General features: G+C 42.4%; 1 protein-coding gene across 1 annotated transcript in view; it reads left to right on the top strand.

Annotated features, from left to right (window-relative positions):
- SNED1 (sushi, nidogen and EGF like domains 1) overlaps window positions 1-15,227 on the top strand; it is a 684,146-nt gene that overhangs the window by 198,970 nt on the left and 469,949 nt on the right. The window contains 1 exon segment of the mRNA XM_030215639.1: window positions 7,707-7,847. Within this exon segment, the coding sequence (XP_030071499.1) occupies window positions 7,707-7,847 (141 nt within the window).

Genomic DNA, 15,227 nt, shown 5'->3' with positions numbered 1-15,227 from the left:
AAGTGTGTACCATTATCCGTGGTTATTTTACCAGGAATACCAAATCGAGGGATAATTTCATTACAAAGTGATTGGGCCATGATCTGTGCAGTTTCTCTAGTGCAAGGGAAAGCTTCCACCCACTTAGAGAAAGCGTCCACGCAGACAAGCAGATACCGTTTACCACGAACAGGTGTCTGCATATCTGTAAAATCAATATACCAATGTTGGCCAGGTCCCTGGACAACAGGCAAATGACCTAAAGGAATAACGGGTCCCCGTTTAGGTGTATACAAGAAACATTTGTAACAATTGTGAACTACAGTGTGACACATGGGCATCATTTGAGGAGCCCATAATTTGGAAGACAGTTGATCATACAGTGTATTAGCATTCAAATGCAAAGGGTAATGGAGGGCATGCAGGAGGAGAGACAAAACATGCTGTGAAACACATAGTTGACCATTGGGATGGGTCCAAATACCATTAGGATTAAGAAAACAGCCTGCTTGCTTCCATAAAGTGATTTCTGCTTGTGTAAGTGAGGAAGTGAGGGTAGAAGAGAAGTCGGAAGTTAGGGGTTCAGAAGTGACAAGAGGAGTAGGCTCGTTCAGAGGAAACTCCGGTACTGAAGATAAGGGAGGGGTAATGATGGGAGGTGCATGAAAAAGGGGAGGGGTACTTGGAGAGGAGGAATCAGAATGTATGGAATCGGAAGGAGTTGAAGGAGGCGTGTCAAGGAGTGGTGCTTCGGGCACAATGACCGGAAGTGCCGCATCGGCAGCTGTTCTGGAAGAAAGACTGGAAAGGGAAGTGACCTCACAGGCTAGTTCATCAGCAGCATGGTTGCCGTTGATGGCAAAAGAAAAAACCGTCTCCTGATGTGCCTTAATCCAGGAGATACTAGTGCGGAGACCTTTTTGATGGCGCTTCTCCAGTGCATCAAAAAGTGCAGACCACAAAGGTAAGTGACTTAAAGGTTGCCCAGTAGAGGAGATCATCCCTCTCTGGTTCCATTTGCGGACATGGGAATGCAAGGAAGCAAAAACATAGTCTGAATCAGTGACAACACTTAAATCTGAGTGTAGTGCTTTAAACAGTAGGACATACAAAACCGCTGCAAGTTCTGCGGTTTGGGCAGTGAATGCATCTGGTAACCTGAATTGTACGGGATCCAGTATATCTTCTTCTGGTGTATAACGGAGGGCAGCAAAACCGGCAACTCCGTTTTGCTGAGAACCATCTGTAAACCAAACCTCGCCACTCTGCAAGATTTCAGAATGTACATGGAGAGATTCGGGTACAGATAATTGGGTAGTGCACTCATGGGGAAAGATAGCATTGTGTGCTGTCTCTGTTACAGTGAGCAGTGGATCCAGACGTTGAAGGTCAGTTAAGGTTAATGGGTGAATGGAGTGCACTACACTAAACAAAAGTACTTGATAGGGGGGCAATTAAAACAGTCTTGAGGAAGCCAACCAGATATTCAATGTGGAACAATGAAGTAGATGAGTAATATCTGGGGATAATCAGGTTAATACCATGTTTTCTTTTCTCTGTTTACTGTTTAATTGATCTCCTTGTCTTATTTCACTCTCCCTATTTTTCTTCACTTTATGGTCTAAGAAAGAGAAAGATTGTATATAATTCATATATCTAGTTGGGATTGTTTTCTTCTTATATTGTATTAATGTGCAATCATCTCTGTATTACTGTTTGCAAGTGACCCTTGTAAAATGAAAAATTATAAATAAACTAGCAAAAAAGGCCCGTTTCTTTGAGAGATGAAACGGGCGCTAGCAAGGTTTTTGTATCCAGCGACCGTCCTGTTCCCCGGCCCCCCCTGCAGGCACCCATGGCCAGGGACCCAGCTGTCCCCCAACCCCCCTCCAGGCAGGCACCTGTCTGCTGCTGTCGCTCCATCCCCCGGCCCCCCTGCAGCCACCCATGGGCAGGGATTCAGCTGTCCCCCAACCCCCCTGCAGGCAGGCACCTGTCCGCTGCTGTCGCTCCATCCCCCGGCCCCCCCTGCAGCCACCCATGGGCAGGGATCCAGCTGTACCCCAACCCCCCCTCCATGGACCTGTCCGCTGCTGTCGTTGGCGCTCCGCGATGCGGTGTGCATGTGCATGTGCATGTGAAAAATGGCCAGCGAGGGGCAGGGGGAGATGGCGTTTCGTGGAGTGTGTTTGCTCCGCCCTCGTCGTCATCACGTTGTGACGCGAGGGCGGGGCACACACTCTTGGGCAAACCGGATATCTCACCCCCTTCACACTTCCGGCTGGAGGCTTCATAGAACGTTGGTGTTGCCTTTTATATAGAGAGATGATTTAAATATTAAAAAAATGTCACTGGGTGTGCTGTCGGTTTGGTCTGCAAACCACCATTTTTCCAGTTAAAATACTGCATTGCCAGTAGAAAAGGTTTTGTTAGTACCATGATAGCTGCCATCCATAACTACATCTCAGTAATGTATGCCATTGTCTTCCACTGCTTTTAGGACACAAACATAATGTGATGCAAGCACAGAATTAACAATTGATTCTGTCTTTGTTCTGGAGCGCAAAGATTTTCTGGGTAGTTTTCAATCAGAAAATACCTTCTTCAGCAAGCCGGAAGTGCAGTCCCTTGACTGTGGTGCATAACAGTACAGTAAACAAAAACACCTTCTGCAGCAAATAGACCATCTTCCATGCTACTGCAAGATTTAGAAAAGAGTATGCTAATTTTGTAGATGAACTCTCTGCTTGAACAGACTTCTTATGTTTGTCTGAGTCTAGGTGAGCTTGTAAATCACCAGCATCTTTATTTGCTGCAGAAACATAGGTGCCAGATCCACAGTGTAAACACTGTCACCTCCAAAAGTCTTGTCTTAATTTTCTTACCAAAGTGACACTTGATTCTCAGTTTCTTTCATTCTTTAATGAAAGAACTACCTTTATACAAAGGTGAGCCATGTATGCTTGTGGTAGTCACTTCTTACCTAACCCGAGTTGTCTTTCTCTTAAATGAGGGAGCAGAGGAGAAGACATGGGTCTCATACAGTAGACCTACAGGGAACTAGATCATGTGAGGTGGCTACAGAAAAGACAGTAATTGAGCAGAGATTTACACAGGGAAACAGATGAAATAGGCTATGAAGAACAAAACTGCTGCCTATGGAATCTGGTGCTCCCTCTTCCTCTCTCTCTTCTTTAGTGATCCTATGTATCCAGACTGACTGACTAATAGGCAGGATATGGTTTCTCTCATCATGTGGGTAGACATGTTGGCCATAGAATAAGGGAGATGTGAGGGGGGAGAGAGCCAACAGTCACTTAGGAGCACACAGTTTGGATTGAGATATCTTTAAAGGATACTGTCTAAAAACAGGGAAGTTAGGGTATCCTGATCGAGAGGTTACAATAAAGGCAAAAGAAAGCCATGAACATTTAAGGGGAACGCAAAGTAAAGATTGCAAATGATTCCTGTCAACGTTTAAGCAGTTTGTAGATACAAGCAAAAAACACAACTTGAAATATATATATATATATATATATATATATATATATATATATATATATATATATATATATATATATATATACACACATATGCTAAAACCCTAAAATATAAGATGGAATAGATAAGTTAGAGTATATAGATAGAGGATAAGGGAAGTTAGAGTATATAACTCTAAATGAAAAAGTATATTTAAAAAAAGCATCTTAGAAACCTGGAGGAAGGAGGACAACCAATGGGACACTGTATTGCCAGCGTACAAATTATATTGCAATGATAGGGTGCATCAGGTTGAAGGAGGGATTGTGTTTTATTTTAAAGAGAAAATTGAGTTTAACAAAATAAATATTCAGCAGGTAACAGATAGCAATGTGAAATCTTTATGGATAGAAAGTCCATGTGTGAAGGGAAAGAGAACATTGATAGGGCTATACTATCATCCATCAGGCCAGAAGAAACAGACAGATGATGAAATGTTAACAGAAATTAGGGATGCCAGCAAAGTTGACAACTGTATAATAATGGGTGATTTCAATTAGCAGAACATCTAATAAATCACAGTTCAAAGTGATCACTGTCTCAGTCTGTAGTTTCAAAAGACCTTGTGAACAAAAAATAAAGTGGAGGAAAAAGACCTCAGTATACTAATGTTCATGTACCCATAAAGTTTTCTCCAAGATACACAGAATAAAAGCATAATCAATCATTGGTCAAAGAAAAAAAAACTCCACTTTAAAATTCTCAATCAAAACAACACATGTTCACAAAGTCATTGAAAATTCCAAAACTATTAAACAATGAAAAATGTGTCTGCAGAGACCAAAGGCAATTCACTACCATCTCCACCGAGAGGCTGTTCCACACATCTACCACCCTTTCTGTAAAGAATTATTTCCTTAGATTACTTTTGAGTCTAACCCCCTTCAACTTCATTGTATGCCCTCTTGTTCCAGAACTTCCTTTCAGTTGAAAGAGACCTGCCTCTTGCGCATTTATTCCATGGAGATATTTAAATTTCTGTCATATATCCTCTCTCTTGTTTAAATGTCTCAATCATATCTCCTCTTTCTCCTCTTGGTCAAAGTTATACACAGTACAAGCCTTCTGTGAATAAACTGATTCAAAACAGAGTATTCAGAGTTCATCTGCTTTTAGTGGAACCAGTCAGGATTATACTCAATGAATTTATCAGTCTTTACTGAAGAATTGTGAACTTACCTATGACTAAACATTCTACTAAAGTTGAACCCATCAGTGATATTAATTGGAATCAAAGCACAGAAGATCCCATTTGGGATGAGGTCAAAACTGACTGCTATGTTTCACAGGGTGTTTTAGACCCTACCACATTCCTAAACTAAAGCACTCATTTCGGTGGAGAAGACAGGTGGATATATGCACATCTGTAGCAAATACCAGATCAGAATTAGAAACCTCTCAAAGGTGCATTTTTGATAAGGGAATTTAACTCACATCTACCTACTTCTGGAAGCTGATGAAAAATCTTCATAAACACAAATATACATTGCATGTCAAGTACTTGTTAAATTGAAAACGTATTATCCTGTGTTGGGGTTTGTATGGTGGTGCAAGGGGTTGGGATGGTTGCTGGAGAGATGTTTGTCATGACCAATATAAAGATCATGGGTAATTATTGAACAAAGGCTTCAACTGACATATGAGAAGTCTCCTCATCCTGTTCTAAGCAGGAGTTAGAAGCTTTCCTTATACTCCTCAAGTTGCCCTCTGCATATCCAGGCATCGTATGTTTGAAAGCTATAGCTGAAATCATGACAAGAGGCCAAGGATAGATGTTGTAATTAAAAAATCATGAAGGAATTCAGTAAGTCTCATATTTTATATAATGCATATTACAAGGTAGCATTACTTGTAACAAAAGTCACTATGAATCCATGTTGAAAGTAGATATCATCTTTTCTGGATGGTTGCAAGACAAGTGTTCCTCTTTGCCACTGCTTCTGTGTCCAAATAGATATTCATGAAATAGAATCTGATTCATCACACAAGCTTTGCAACATTTCACCCTACATCAGATGGTCTGTTGGAGGGAATAGTATAAATAACCAGCGATAACCTACACAACAGCGAAGGCCTCAATAATGTGCTTTGTCGATAAGTCCCCCTGCCACTATTTTCTTTGAATCTCCACAAAAAGCTGCAAAACACTGGTCTCCCATCATTTATTTTGGAATATCAACAGGTTGATGTGCACATATCCTCCACAAGTAGAAAATTGTGGACAAGCTACAGTGTGATAGTGTCTGTGCAACTCAAACTATTGACCCTATAACAAACCAATGAAATCTGCACCACTTCAATAAAGTAATAGCATAAGCTACAGAGACTTTGACCTGAAACCCTTTTATGGCTGGTAAATACTGAGATTAATGCTTAGCTCCTGAACATATTGCCATACATAGGAATAAAAAAAAACAAGGACGCATCCGCCCATGAACTCATGGGCTGATGCATTTCAATTAAAACTCAATGCAGAAAAAACACAATGTCTCATCCTCTCATCACAACACAACACGAGCAAACCCGCCACTATAAACACCCCAAACTATACCCTTCCTGTTTCAGATAGCCTGAAAATACTTGGAGTTATAATTAACCGAAATCTCACACTAGAAAGCCATGCGAAAAATACAACAAAGAAAATGTTCCATTCAATGTGGAAACTCAAAAGAGTAAAACCTTTCTTCCCAAGGGAAATATTTCGTAGCCTGGTACAATCAATGGTGCTAAGTCACCTAGATTACTGCAATGCAATCTATGCCGGATGCAAAGAACAAATCATTAAGAAGCTCCAAACAGCCCAAAACACAGCAGCCAGACTCATATTTGGAAAAACTAAATGCGAAAGAGCCAAACCCCTGAGAGAAAAACTACACTGGCTCCCACTTAAAGAACGTATCATGTTCAAAATCTGCACTCTGGTTCATAAAATCATTTACGGTGAGGCCCCAGTCTATATGTCAGACCTCATAATCCTACCACCCAGGAACACTAAAAGATCAGCACGCACATTCCTGAACCTCCACTACCCCCAGCTGCAAAGGACTAAAATATAAATTAACATTTGCATCCAGCTTCTCCTACATAAGCACGCAGCAATGGAATGCACTACCACTCGCCGTGAAAAAAATGCGCAACCTAACTTTCAGAGATCACTGAAGACCAACCTGTTCAATAAGGCATACCACAATGATCCATCCTAAATACCAGACAACGAAACTCAAACCAGAACTGGATAAAACCTAATTCTCTATACATGACTACCAAGGTCTACTCTACCACGAATGAACTTTAACGCAATACCACTTTATCTCTCATTCCAAATATGAACTCTTTACACTTGACTGCTTAATCTACTCTGTCAATCATGAACTTTAATGTAATACCACTTGTATCTCTCACTCCGGAAATGGCGATCGCCATGACGGAACAACGTAAGCCACATTGAGCCTGCAAATAGGTGGGAAAATGTGGGATACAAATGCAACAAATAAATAAATAAATAAAGTTCATCAAACAAAATAGATGTACCCAAATTGTTTTCTTTCTATTTGCATAGCATATTAAAAGACATATACCACAATAAGATAAAATCTTAGTGCCAATAATCAATGGAATGGGACACTAGAAATTAAATCAAAGAGTAAACTTCTCAAATCAGTAAGTCCAAAAATTTGAGAACAGAAGGTTCAGAACAAGGATAGTAATGGTAGTTAGCCAAACTAAGCAGAAAAAAAAAAATAAAAAAATCAGACACAGAAGCAGAAAAAATATTTTCATTCTACTGTGGGAAATTGCCTCAGTGTGTTGTAATGCTGGTCAGCACTTACTTCTTCTTGAGGCTAAGGTAACTTGGGGAGGGGAGTATGCATGTTACATGGCAAATTTATTGGTGCTAAGCTCGTCTCTGTCCCTCTGTTGTATACTTTGATAATTTTGCAGCTTTTTGACATATCTCTTTCTCAAAACATTTCCCTTAATGTATCACCCTAATTTACTTCTTTTTTTCAAAACATGTTCCTTAATGTATCATTCTAATTTACTTCCTTTTATGCTTCTCTCTTTCTTTTCTTCTGCCTTGTTTTTCCTGTTCATCTCTCTCTCTCTCTCTCTCTCTACTTTTTCTCCTTTGTCCCTCTTGAGACCTTAATTCTAAACCTTATCCTCTGTTTCTTCTTTCTCTGCAGGTCAACACCTTCCAGACTGTGCTCATCACAGACGGTGAGTTCTCTTTCACCATCTTCAACTATGAATCTATCACCTGGACCACAGGAATGCATGCCAGCAGTGGAGGGAACTTCGCTGGGCTGGGAGGCATCGCAGCACAGGTAGGATCAGGCACACAGAAGGGACAGTGCTGCTCAGTAGCCCTTGAGACCTATCTGAACTGTTGTCTGACCTCGAATTCAGTATTGTGTGGTTGATTTCTGGCATGAGTCAGGAAGCAGCTGGAGAATTTGTTAGAGTTTTTCTGAGAACTTGTTAAATAGCTTGTGTTTCCGCTCTCTGCAATGGTGCTAGATTTTTCTGAAGACCAATATAAGCCACTTTGTTCAAATCTGGCCACGATTCTTTACTTTGGCCAGCACCTCATAGCCCCTTCTATACTTCCTAACCTCAGACTTGTAGTAAAGGCAGGGAGAGGGGGACTTGGCAACTGCTACAGATGGAGGAAGGGGCTCTCCCTCCTCGTTGTCTGTGGTTCCTTGTGTTCTTTCCTCAGAGTTGTGGTCGGATATGCCATGGGGCCTTGATCTCTCCCTGGCATTGTGCCTGCTGCAATTCTAAGACTCTACAGAAGATGGGAAATTACAGGTGCAAAGGAAATTGATTTATTTTTAAACCCAGAATACCAGGGTTTACGGTAGGGGAGTTTATAGCTGTAAATGAAGTTGTGTTGCCTGTGATGTTCTTTAACTTGTTCTTCCTGCACCACTGCCTTCTAAGTCCTCCTTCCCTGTCCTTTCTGTACTTCTCTTCCCCCTCTGCCTCGTCCCCCTCACCCCTCCACAGGCACACACCAGCTTCTCTCCTAGAGTTTGCAAGTATTTTGTAAAGCTCCACCCCGACACCATCAGTAGAAACAAAATAAATACACAGTAGAGCTCTCACTGTGTTTGAAGTGAGGTACTGAAGTTTCAAGAACACTCTTTTTTTTCAGAGTAATAAAAATGTGCAGTGGTTCAAAAGTACACAGAGTAATTCAATATTTCTTACTCTCTATCAATTAAGCACTTGGTCAAGTTGTGATTGATTTTATTGTTTAAGGGGTTCACTCCATTTTCCCTGAGACCATGGAGCTAGCCACTCTCTGGATTGAATTGCACCATAATGGCTCTGGCACCATAAATATCTCATACAGGTTCAGATTCAGATAATTATATTGACATGACTGTTTTACATATGTTGCCATAGTAATATATTTACCAGAGAGAAGGAGATACTTTACAGAGTAATACTAACAACAGTAAAATAAGTGTCAATATTCAAAGTGATTTAACTGAAATGACTCCAGGTCAGATAAATCGCTTGATCTGGGCTAACTGGTTATATTTAGCAGCACTTAACCAGTTAGCACCTACGAAAATATCTGGTTTGCACCCAACTAAAAACTGGCTATTTGGGGGCCATTCTGGGGTGAAGTCAGCACTTGGCCAGTTAAGTGCCAATATTCAGCACAGTTATGTACTGCTGAATATCTCCAACAAAAAAGTGGGCAGCTCAGGGGTGGCACTGGGGGCAGCTTTAGGGAGGATCCGGGGGTTTTGCGGATGTCAACAATATACATTGCAGGGACCTGCTTAGCTAAGCAGGTTAATTTAGAAATTATCTCACTTGGCTATGCAGGCTCCAGCACTGAAATTCATCCAGGATCCAGTATAACTATTTTCTAACTTTAAAGCCCTCCTGATCCTCTTCCTGGCCTCCAAAATAGCCCCTCCTTCTTCCTACCCCCTACACTCAGCCTATGAGAATCAAAGGCCTTTTCTTCCCCCTCCCTCCAGGATGAGCCCCTCTCCCTACCCCCAACTATCCTGAGCTCTAGGTAGGCTCTCCCAGGCCTACTTGATGTCCCTGGTGGTTCGTGGGAGTTGTGGGCAGGAGTGAAGGTTACTTTCTCCTGCTCCTTTTGGCTTCCCTTAGAAAATGGCTGTCGCAACCTCTCACGGCAGCTCACGGTACTACACCAAAGTACCGTGAGCTGCTGCTAGAAGTCATGGCAGCCATTTGTAGAGGCCAGCTGCAAGGGGCAGGAACGAGGGGGCTTCGCTTCTGCCATGCCCACCAATGACCCCCACAGACCGATAGAAACCCGCAAAGGCTCTGGCAGGGTGCAGGGTGGCCAATGTAACACCGATATTTTTTTTAAAGGTTCCAGAGGAGATCCGGGAAATTGTAGACCGGTGAGTCTGACGTTGGTGCCGAGCAAAATGGTAGAGACTATTATTAAGAACAAAATTATAGAGCATATTCAAAAGCATGGATTAATGAAAGTCAACATGGATGTAGTGAAGGGAAATCTTGCCTCACCAATCTACTACATTTCTTTGAAGTGGTGAACAAACATGTGGATAAAGGTGAGCCGGTTAATAGTGTATCTAGATTTTCAGAAGGCGTTTGACAAAGTGCCTCATGAAAGACTCCAGAGGAAATTGGAGAGTCATGGGATAGGAGGTAGTGTTCTATTGTGGATTAAAAACTGGTTATTCAAAGTCGTTAAATCGCGGGAGGATTGTGAAAAATTACAAGAGGACCTTATGAGACTGGGAGACTGGGCATCTAAATGGCAGATGACATTTAATGTGAGCAAGTGCAAAGTGATGCATGTGGGAAAGAGGAACCCGAATTATAGCTACGTCATGCAAGGTTCCACGTTAGGAGTCGCGGACCAAGAAAGGGATCTAGGTATTGTTGTTGATGATATGTTGAAACCTTCTGCTCAGTGTGCTGCTGCGGATAAGAAAGCAAATAGAATGTTAGGTATTATTAGGAAAGGAATGGAAAACAAAAATGAGAATGTTATAATGCCTTTGTATCGCTCCATGGTGCGACTGCACCTCGAATATTGTGTTCAATTCTGGTCGCCGCATCTCAAAAAAGATATAGTGGAATTAGAAAAGGTACAGAGAAGGGTGACAAATATGATAAAGGGAATGGGACAACTTCCCTATGAGGAAAAGCTAAAGCGGCTAGGGCTCTTCAGCTTGGAGAAAAGGCGGCTGAGGGGAGATATGATAGAGGTCTATAAAATAGTGAGTGGAGTTGAACAGGTAGATGTGAAGCATCTGTTTACGCTTTCCAAAAATACCAGGACTAGGGGTATGCGATGAAGCTACAATGTAGTAAATTTAAAACGAATTGGAGAAAATGTTTCTTCACTCAACGTGTAATTAAACACTGGAAATCATTGCCAGAGAATGTGGTAAAGGCGGTTAGCTTAGCGGAGTTTAAAAAAGGTTTGGACGACTTCCTAAAGGAAAAGTCCATAGACCGTTGTTAAATGGACTTGGGGAAAATCCACTATTTCTGGGCTAAGCAGTATAAAATGTTTTGTACTTTTTGGGGATCTTGCTGGGCATCTGTGACCTGGATTGGCCACTGTTGGAAACAGGATGCTGGGCTTGATGGACCTATGGTCTTTCCTAGTATGGCAATACTTATGTACTATCAATCAATAAAACTACACTAAACTTAACCATCACAATTTTAGGTACAGTAAAACAGTGAATTAAACATCCACAACCTAAAATTCATGATAATAAAGCAATCGCCTGTACTAAATAAAAGCTATCTGCCCAATAATACCACAGAAGTCAGAGTTTAGGTGAAATGCTGGCCGATGGGTGAAAATTAAACTACCATTTAGCAGCACCTGCTAACTGGATAAGTGCCTTTGAAAATCTACCTCTATATATGAGACTATCATAAATACCTAGTAATATCTTTGCCAATAAACATCCAGCAAATTTCCCCTAGTAATGGTATGTTCCCTTTCACAGCAATTTTGTGAATATCTTCAATTAAATCTATATTTCTTCTGCCTGCAAAGGAGGTCTGTATATCACAACATTATAGATAGATGTTCCATTCCCTTTTTCCAGATTATTCCAAGTTCCTTCTCCTTACTTCATAAGCCCTGCAATTTCAGGGTTTTTTTTTGTTGTTGTTTTTGTTGTTTGTTTTTTACGTATAACGTCACTCCTCTTCTCCCTGTCCTTTCTGGAAAGATATAACTACTATATATCCCAGTAATGGTTTTTCATGTGTTACATCTCCTTCACTGCCACTGAATCCAAGTCAACCTCTTCTATTATATTTTTTAGATCAAGGACTTTATTTTCCATATTATGGGCATTAGTATATATGACATCTAAATCTGATTTTGGATGTTTTGCGAAAAACATCCAAAAGTCCAGTAGCAAGCATGGCCATTTTCAAACCAGAAAAAAGTCCGTTTGTTTGGCCATTGGCTAGATGTTTATGTGCTCAGTGCATCTATCTTGTAGGACCATTTTCGGGGAAAAAAAGTCCAAGAGAAAAATGCAAAAAAAACAAGCCATTGGGGATGTATGGGGGGGGGGGGGGGGTCAGCATTCTTAGTAGACTGGCCACACAGCAATCCCCACAGAGTAGTGGGGCACTGCAGTGGACTTCACATAACAGATCCCAGGTACACATCTCACCATTACCCCATATATTGTATGGGGAGCCCTCCAAAACTCACCAAAAATCTACTATACCCAACTGTACACCACTACAATAACTCATATACCTGCAGGTATATGTAGGTACAGTAGGATTTTGGTGGGTTTTGGAGGGCTCACACTTTCCACCACAAGTTTACCAGGTGGATATGGACCTGTTTCATTCAATGTGGAAATTAAAAAGAGTAAGACCTTTCTTCCCAAGGACTGTCTTCTGTAACCTGGTACAGTCAATGGTGCTGAGTCATCTAGACTACAGCAACGCATTCTACGCCGGCTGTAAAGAGCAAATAATCAAAAATTTTCAGACAGCCCAGTACAAAATATGAAAGTGCCAAACCCCTATGAGAAAAACTACACTGGCTCCCACTTACAGAACGCATCACGTTCAAAATATGCTCCCTAGTTCACAAAATCATTCACGGAGATGCACCAGCCTACATGTCAGACCTGATAGACTTACCACCCAGGAATGCTAAAAGATCATCCCGCACATTAATCTGCACTTCCCCAACTGCAAAGGTCTCAAATACAAACAAATGCACGCGTCAAACTTTACCTACTTGAGCACACAGTTATGGAACGCACTGCCGCGCAACTTAAAAACGATTTACGAACTAACTAACTTCCATAAACTACTGAAGATCTATCTCTTTAATAAGGCATACCATACAGATCAACAAATGTGAACATACACAACTCCTCCACATATATTCAGAACTGTCTTACAATATCTGCTTGTTATACTACTATCATGTTCTATCATTATCATGTTACCCAAGATCCTTCTGTTACACTAAATGTCTATTTTCTAATATATTTCCACCATTCATGATGTATTGTAAGCCACATTGAGCCTACAAAGAGGTGGGAAAATGTGGGATACAAATGCAATAAATAAATATAGTGCACTGCACCAACCACTAGGCTACCCCAGGGGCCTGCTTGCTGCTCTAATCGGATTTGCCATAACATCTGAAGCTGTCATAGAAGCTGGTATGTACTGTTTCTTTCACATCTTTGCGGGGTGGGAGAGGGTCAGTGACTACTGGGGGAGTAAAAGGGTCATACCTTAATCCCTCCAGTGTTCATCTGGTCATTTAGGGTACTTTTTTGTGACTATGGTATGACTGAACCAGGTCTAGACCAGGGGCGTATCTGGACTCCGGCGGTAGGGGGGGCCAGAGCCAGAGGGAGGGGGCATATTTTAGCCCCCCCCCCCCGCCGCAGAGCCCCCACCGCCGAGCCCCCACCGCCACCAATGACTCTCTCCACCCCCCTCCCGCCGCCAACCCTCCCCTGCTGCCGTTCTTACTTTTGCTGGCGGGGGACCACAACCCCCGCCAGCCGAGGTCTGCTTCCACCTGCCGCTGCCGTAAAAACTTCTTCTTCAGCCGGCGGGGGACCCCAAACCCCCGCCAGCCGCCCCGCGGTGTTTAAAATTCATCTTCGGCCTCCGTGGCCGTGCTGCTGTGATAGGCGCTGTTGAAATCCACTTCGGAGTCTGACGTCGCAGCACGTACAACGTACAACGACGTCAGACTCCAAAGTGGATTTCAACAGCGCCTATCACAGCAGCACGGCCACGGAGGCCGAAGATGAATTTTAAACACCGCGGGGCGGCTGGCGGGGGTTTGGGGTCCCCCGCCGGCTGAAGAAGAAGTTTTTACGGCAGCGGCAGGTGGAAGCAGACCTCGGCTGGCGGGGGTTGGGGTCCCCCGCCAGCAAAAGTAAGAACGGCAGAGGGGGAGGGTTGATGGCGGTAGGGGGGTCCAGGGCAAAATCTGCGGGGGCCCAGGCCCCTGAGGCCCCACGCAGATACGCCCCTGGTCTAGACCAAAACATCTAAGTTTTATCCCTGGTCATTTTTGTTTTGTTCCATTATAGCAGAAAAATGTCCAAGTTATGGGAACACCCAGATCCTGCCCCCAATATGTCCCCTTGTGATTTGGACACACTGCAGAGAAAAACATCTCAAATCCGAGTTTTGAAAATTCACTTTATGCCATTTCAAAGATGTTTTTCTCTTTTGAAAATGAGCCTCACAGCTTCCTAGATCTTGCTGTTTTTTCCCATTTCTATACAAGTGTGTGCTCTTTGGGGTGGGGGGGTGGATTGTTGAAACTGACAGAGAGAGAGAGAGAGAGAGAGAACACACACTGGGGGGGGGGGGGGGGTGTATTTGTGTCTGAGAATGGGTTTGTATATTACTCTGCCTGCCTGTGTCTAATCCATGTGTCTTTTCCTCTCCATCTATGCCAGTCTGCCTATGTCTTTGTCCATCTGTGTTTCTCTCTGACTCCATCTCCTTCTGCATGTCTCTCCCCTGTATATGTATGGGTGTGTCTCTCTTTAACTCCATCTGTGGGCATATGTGAGTGTGATTTATGTATGTCTATATCACAGTGTCAAATAAATAGTTTCCCTTTGAAAATTTGGGCCAACAAAGTCTAAAGTACCTATGCACTTATTTTTAGTCACTTAGCCACTGAAAGGAAGAAATATTTCAGCCCAGAAAATTGCTTTGAAATTTTTCCTTACATTGTTTCCACTCTGTTTATATGCTTTGAGGTACCAAAGAGAGCTAAATATAATTTGCATTGGTTCTTTCATTTGTAAAATAACATGACATAATAGCTTGAAAATTCTCAGTGTTTGGGGCAGTATATCTCACTCATTGGGATGGACCACCCTTGATGTCGCTGTACATCTGTTTTCCCTTGACCTATTTGTTGCTTTCAACACTATTGAACACCATCTGCTCCTTAGCATTCTATCCTCACTTTGAGTTCAAAATTTAGTTCTATCCTGGTTCTCTTCTTACCTCTCCCAGGGGCCCTTTTACTAAGCAGTGGTAGGCCTACCACAGGCTTGCCGTGTGCCAATTTGGAACTACCGCCGGAGTAGATCCCACACCTAGCGTGAACCATTTCCAGCACTGTTGCAGTGCTGGAACTTATCCAGGTTATCGCAGGAACCCTTACCATCATCTCAATGGGTAGC

The sequence above is a fragment of the Microcaecilia unicolor genome, chromosome 10, assembly GCF_901765095.1.
Source record: "Microcaecilia unicolor chromosome 10, aMicUni1.1, whole genome shotgun sequence".
Lineage (NCBI taxonomy): Eukaryota > Metazoa > Chordata > Amphibia > Gymnophiona > Siphonopidae > Microcaecilia > Microcaecilia unicolor.
The sequence above is the reverse complement of the archived record's forward strand: the minus strand, read 5'-3'. Positions and strand labels throughout refer to the sequence as shown.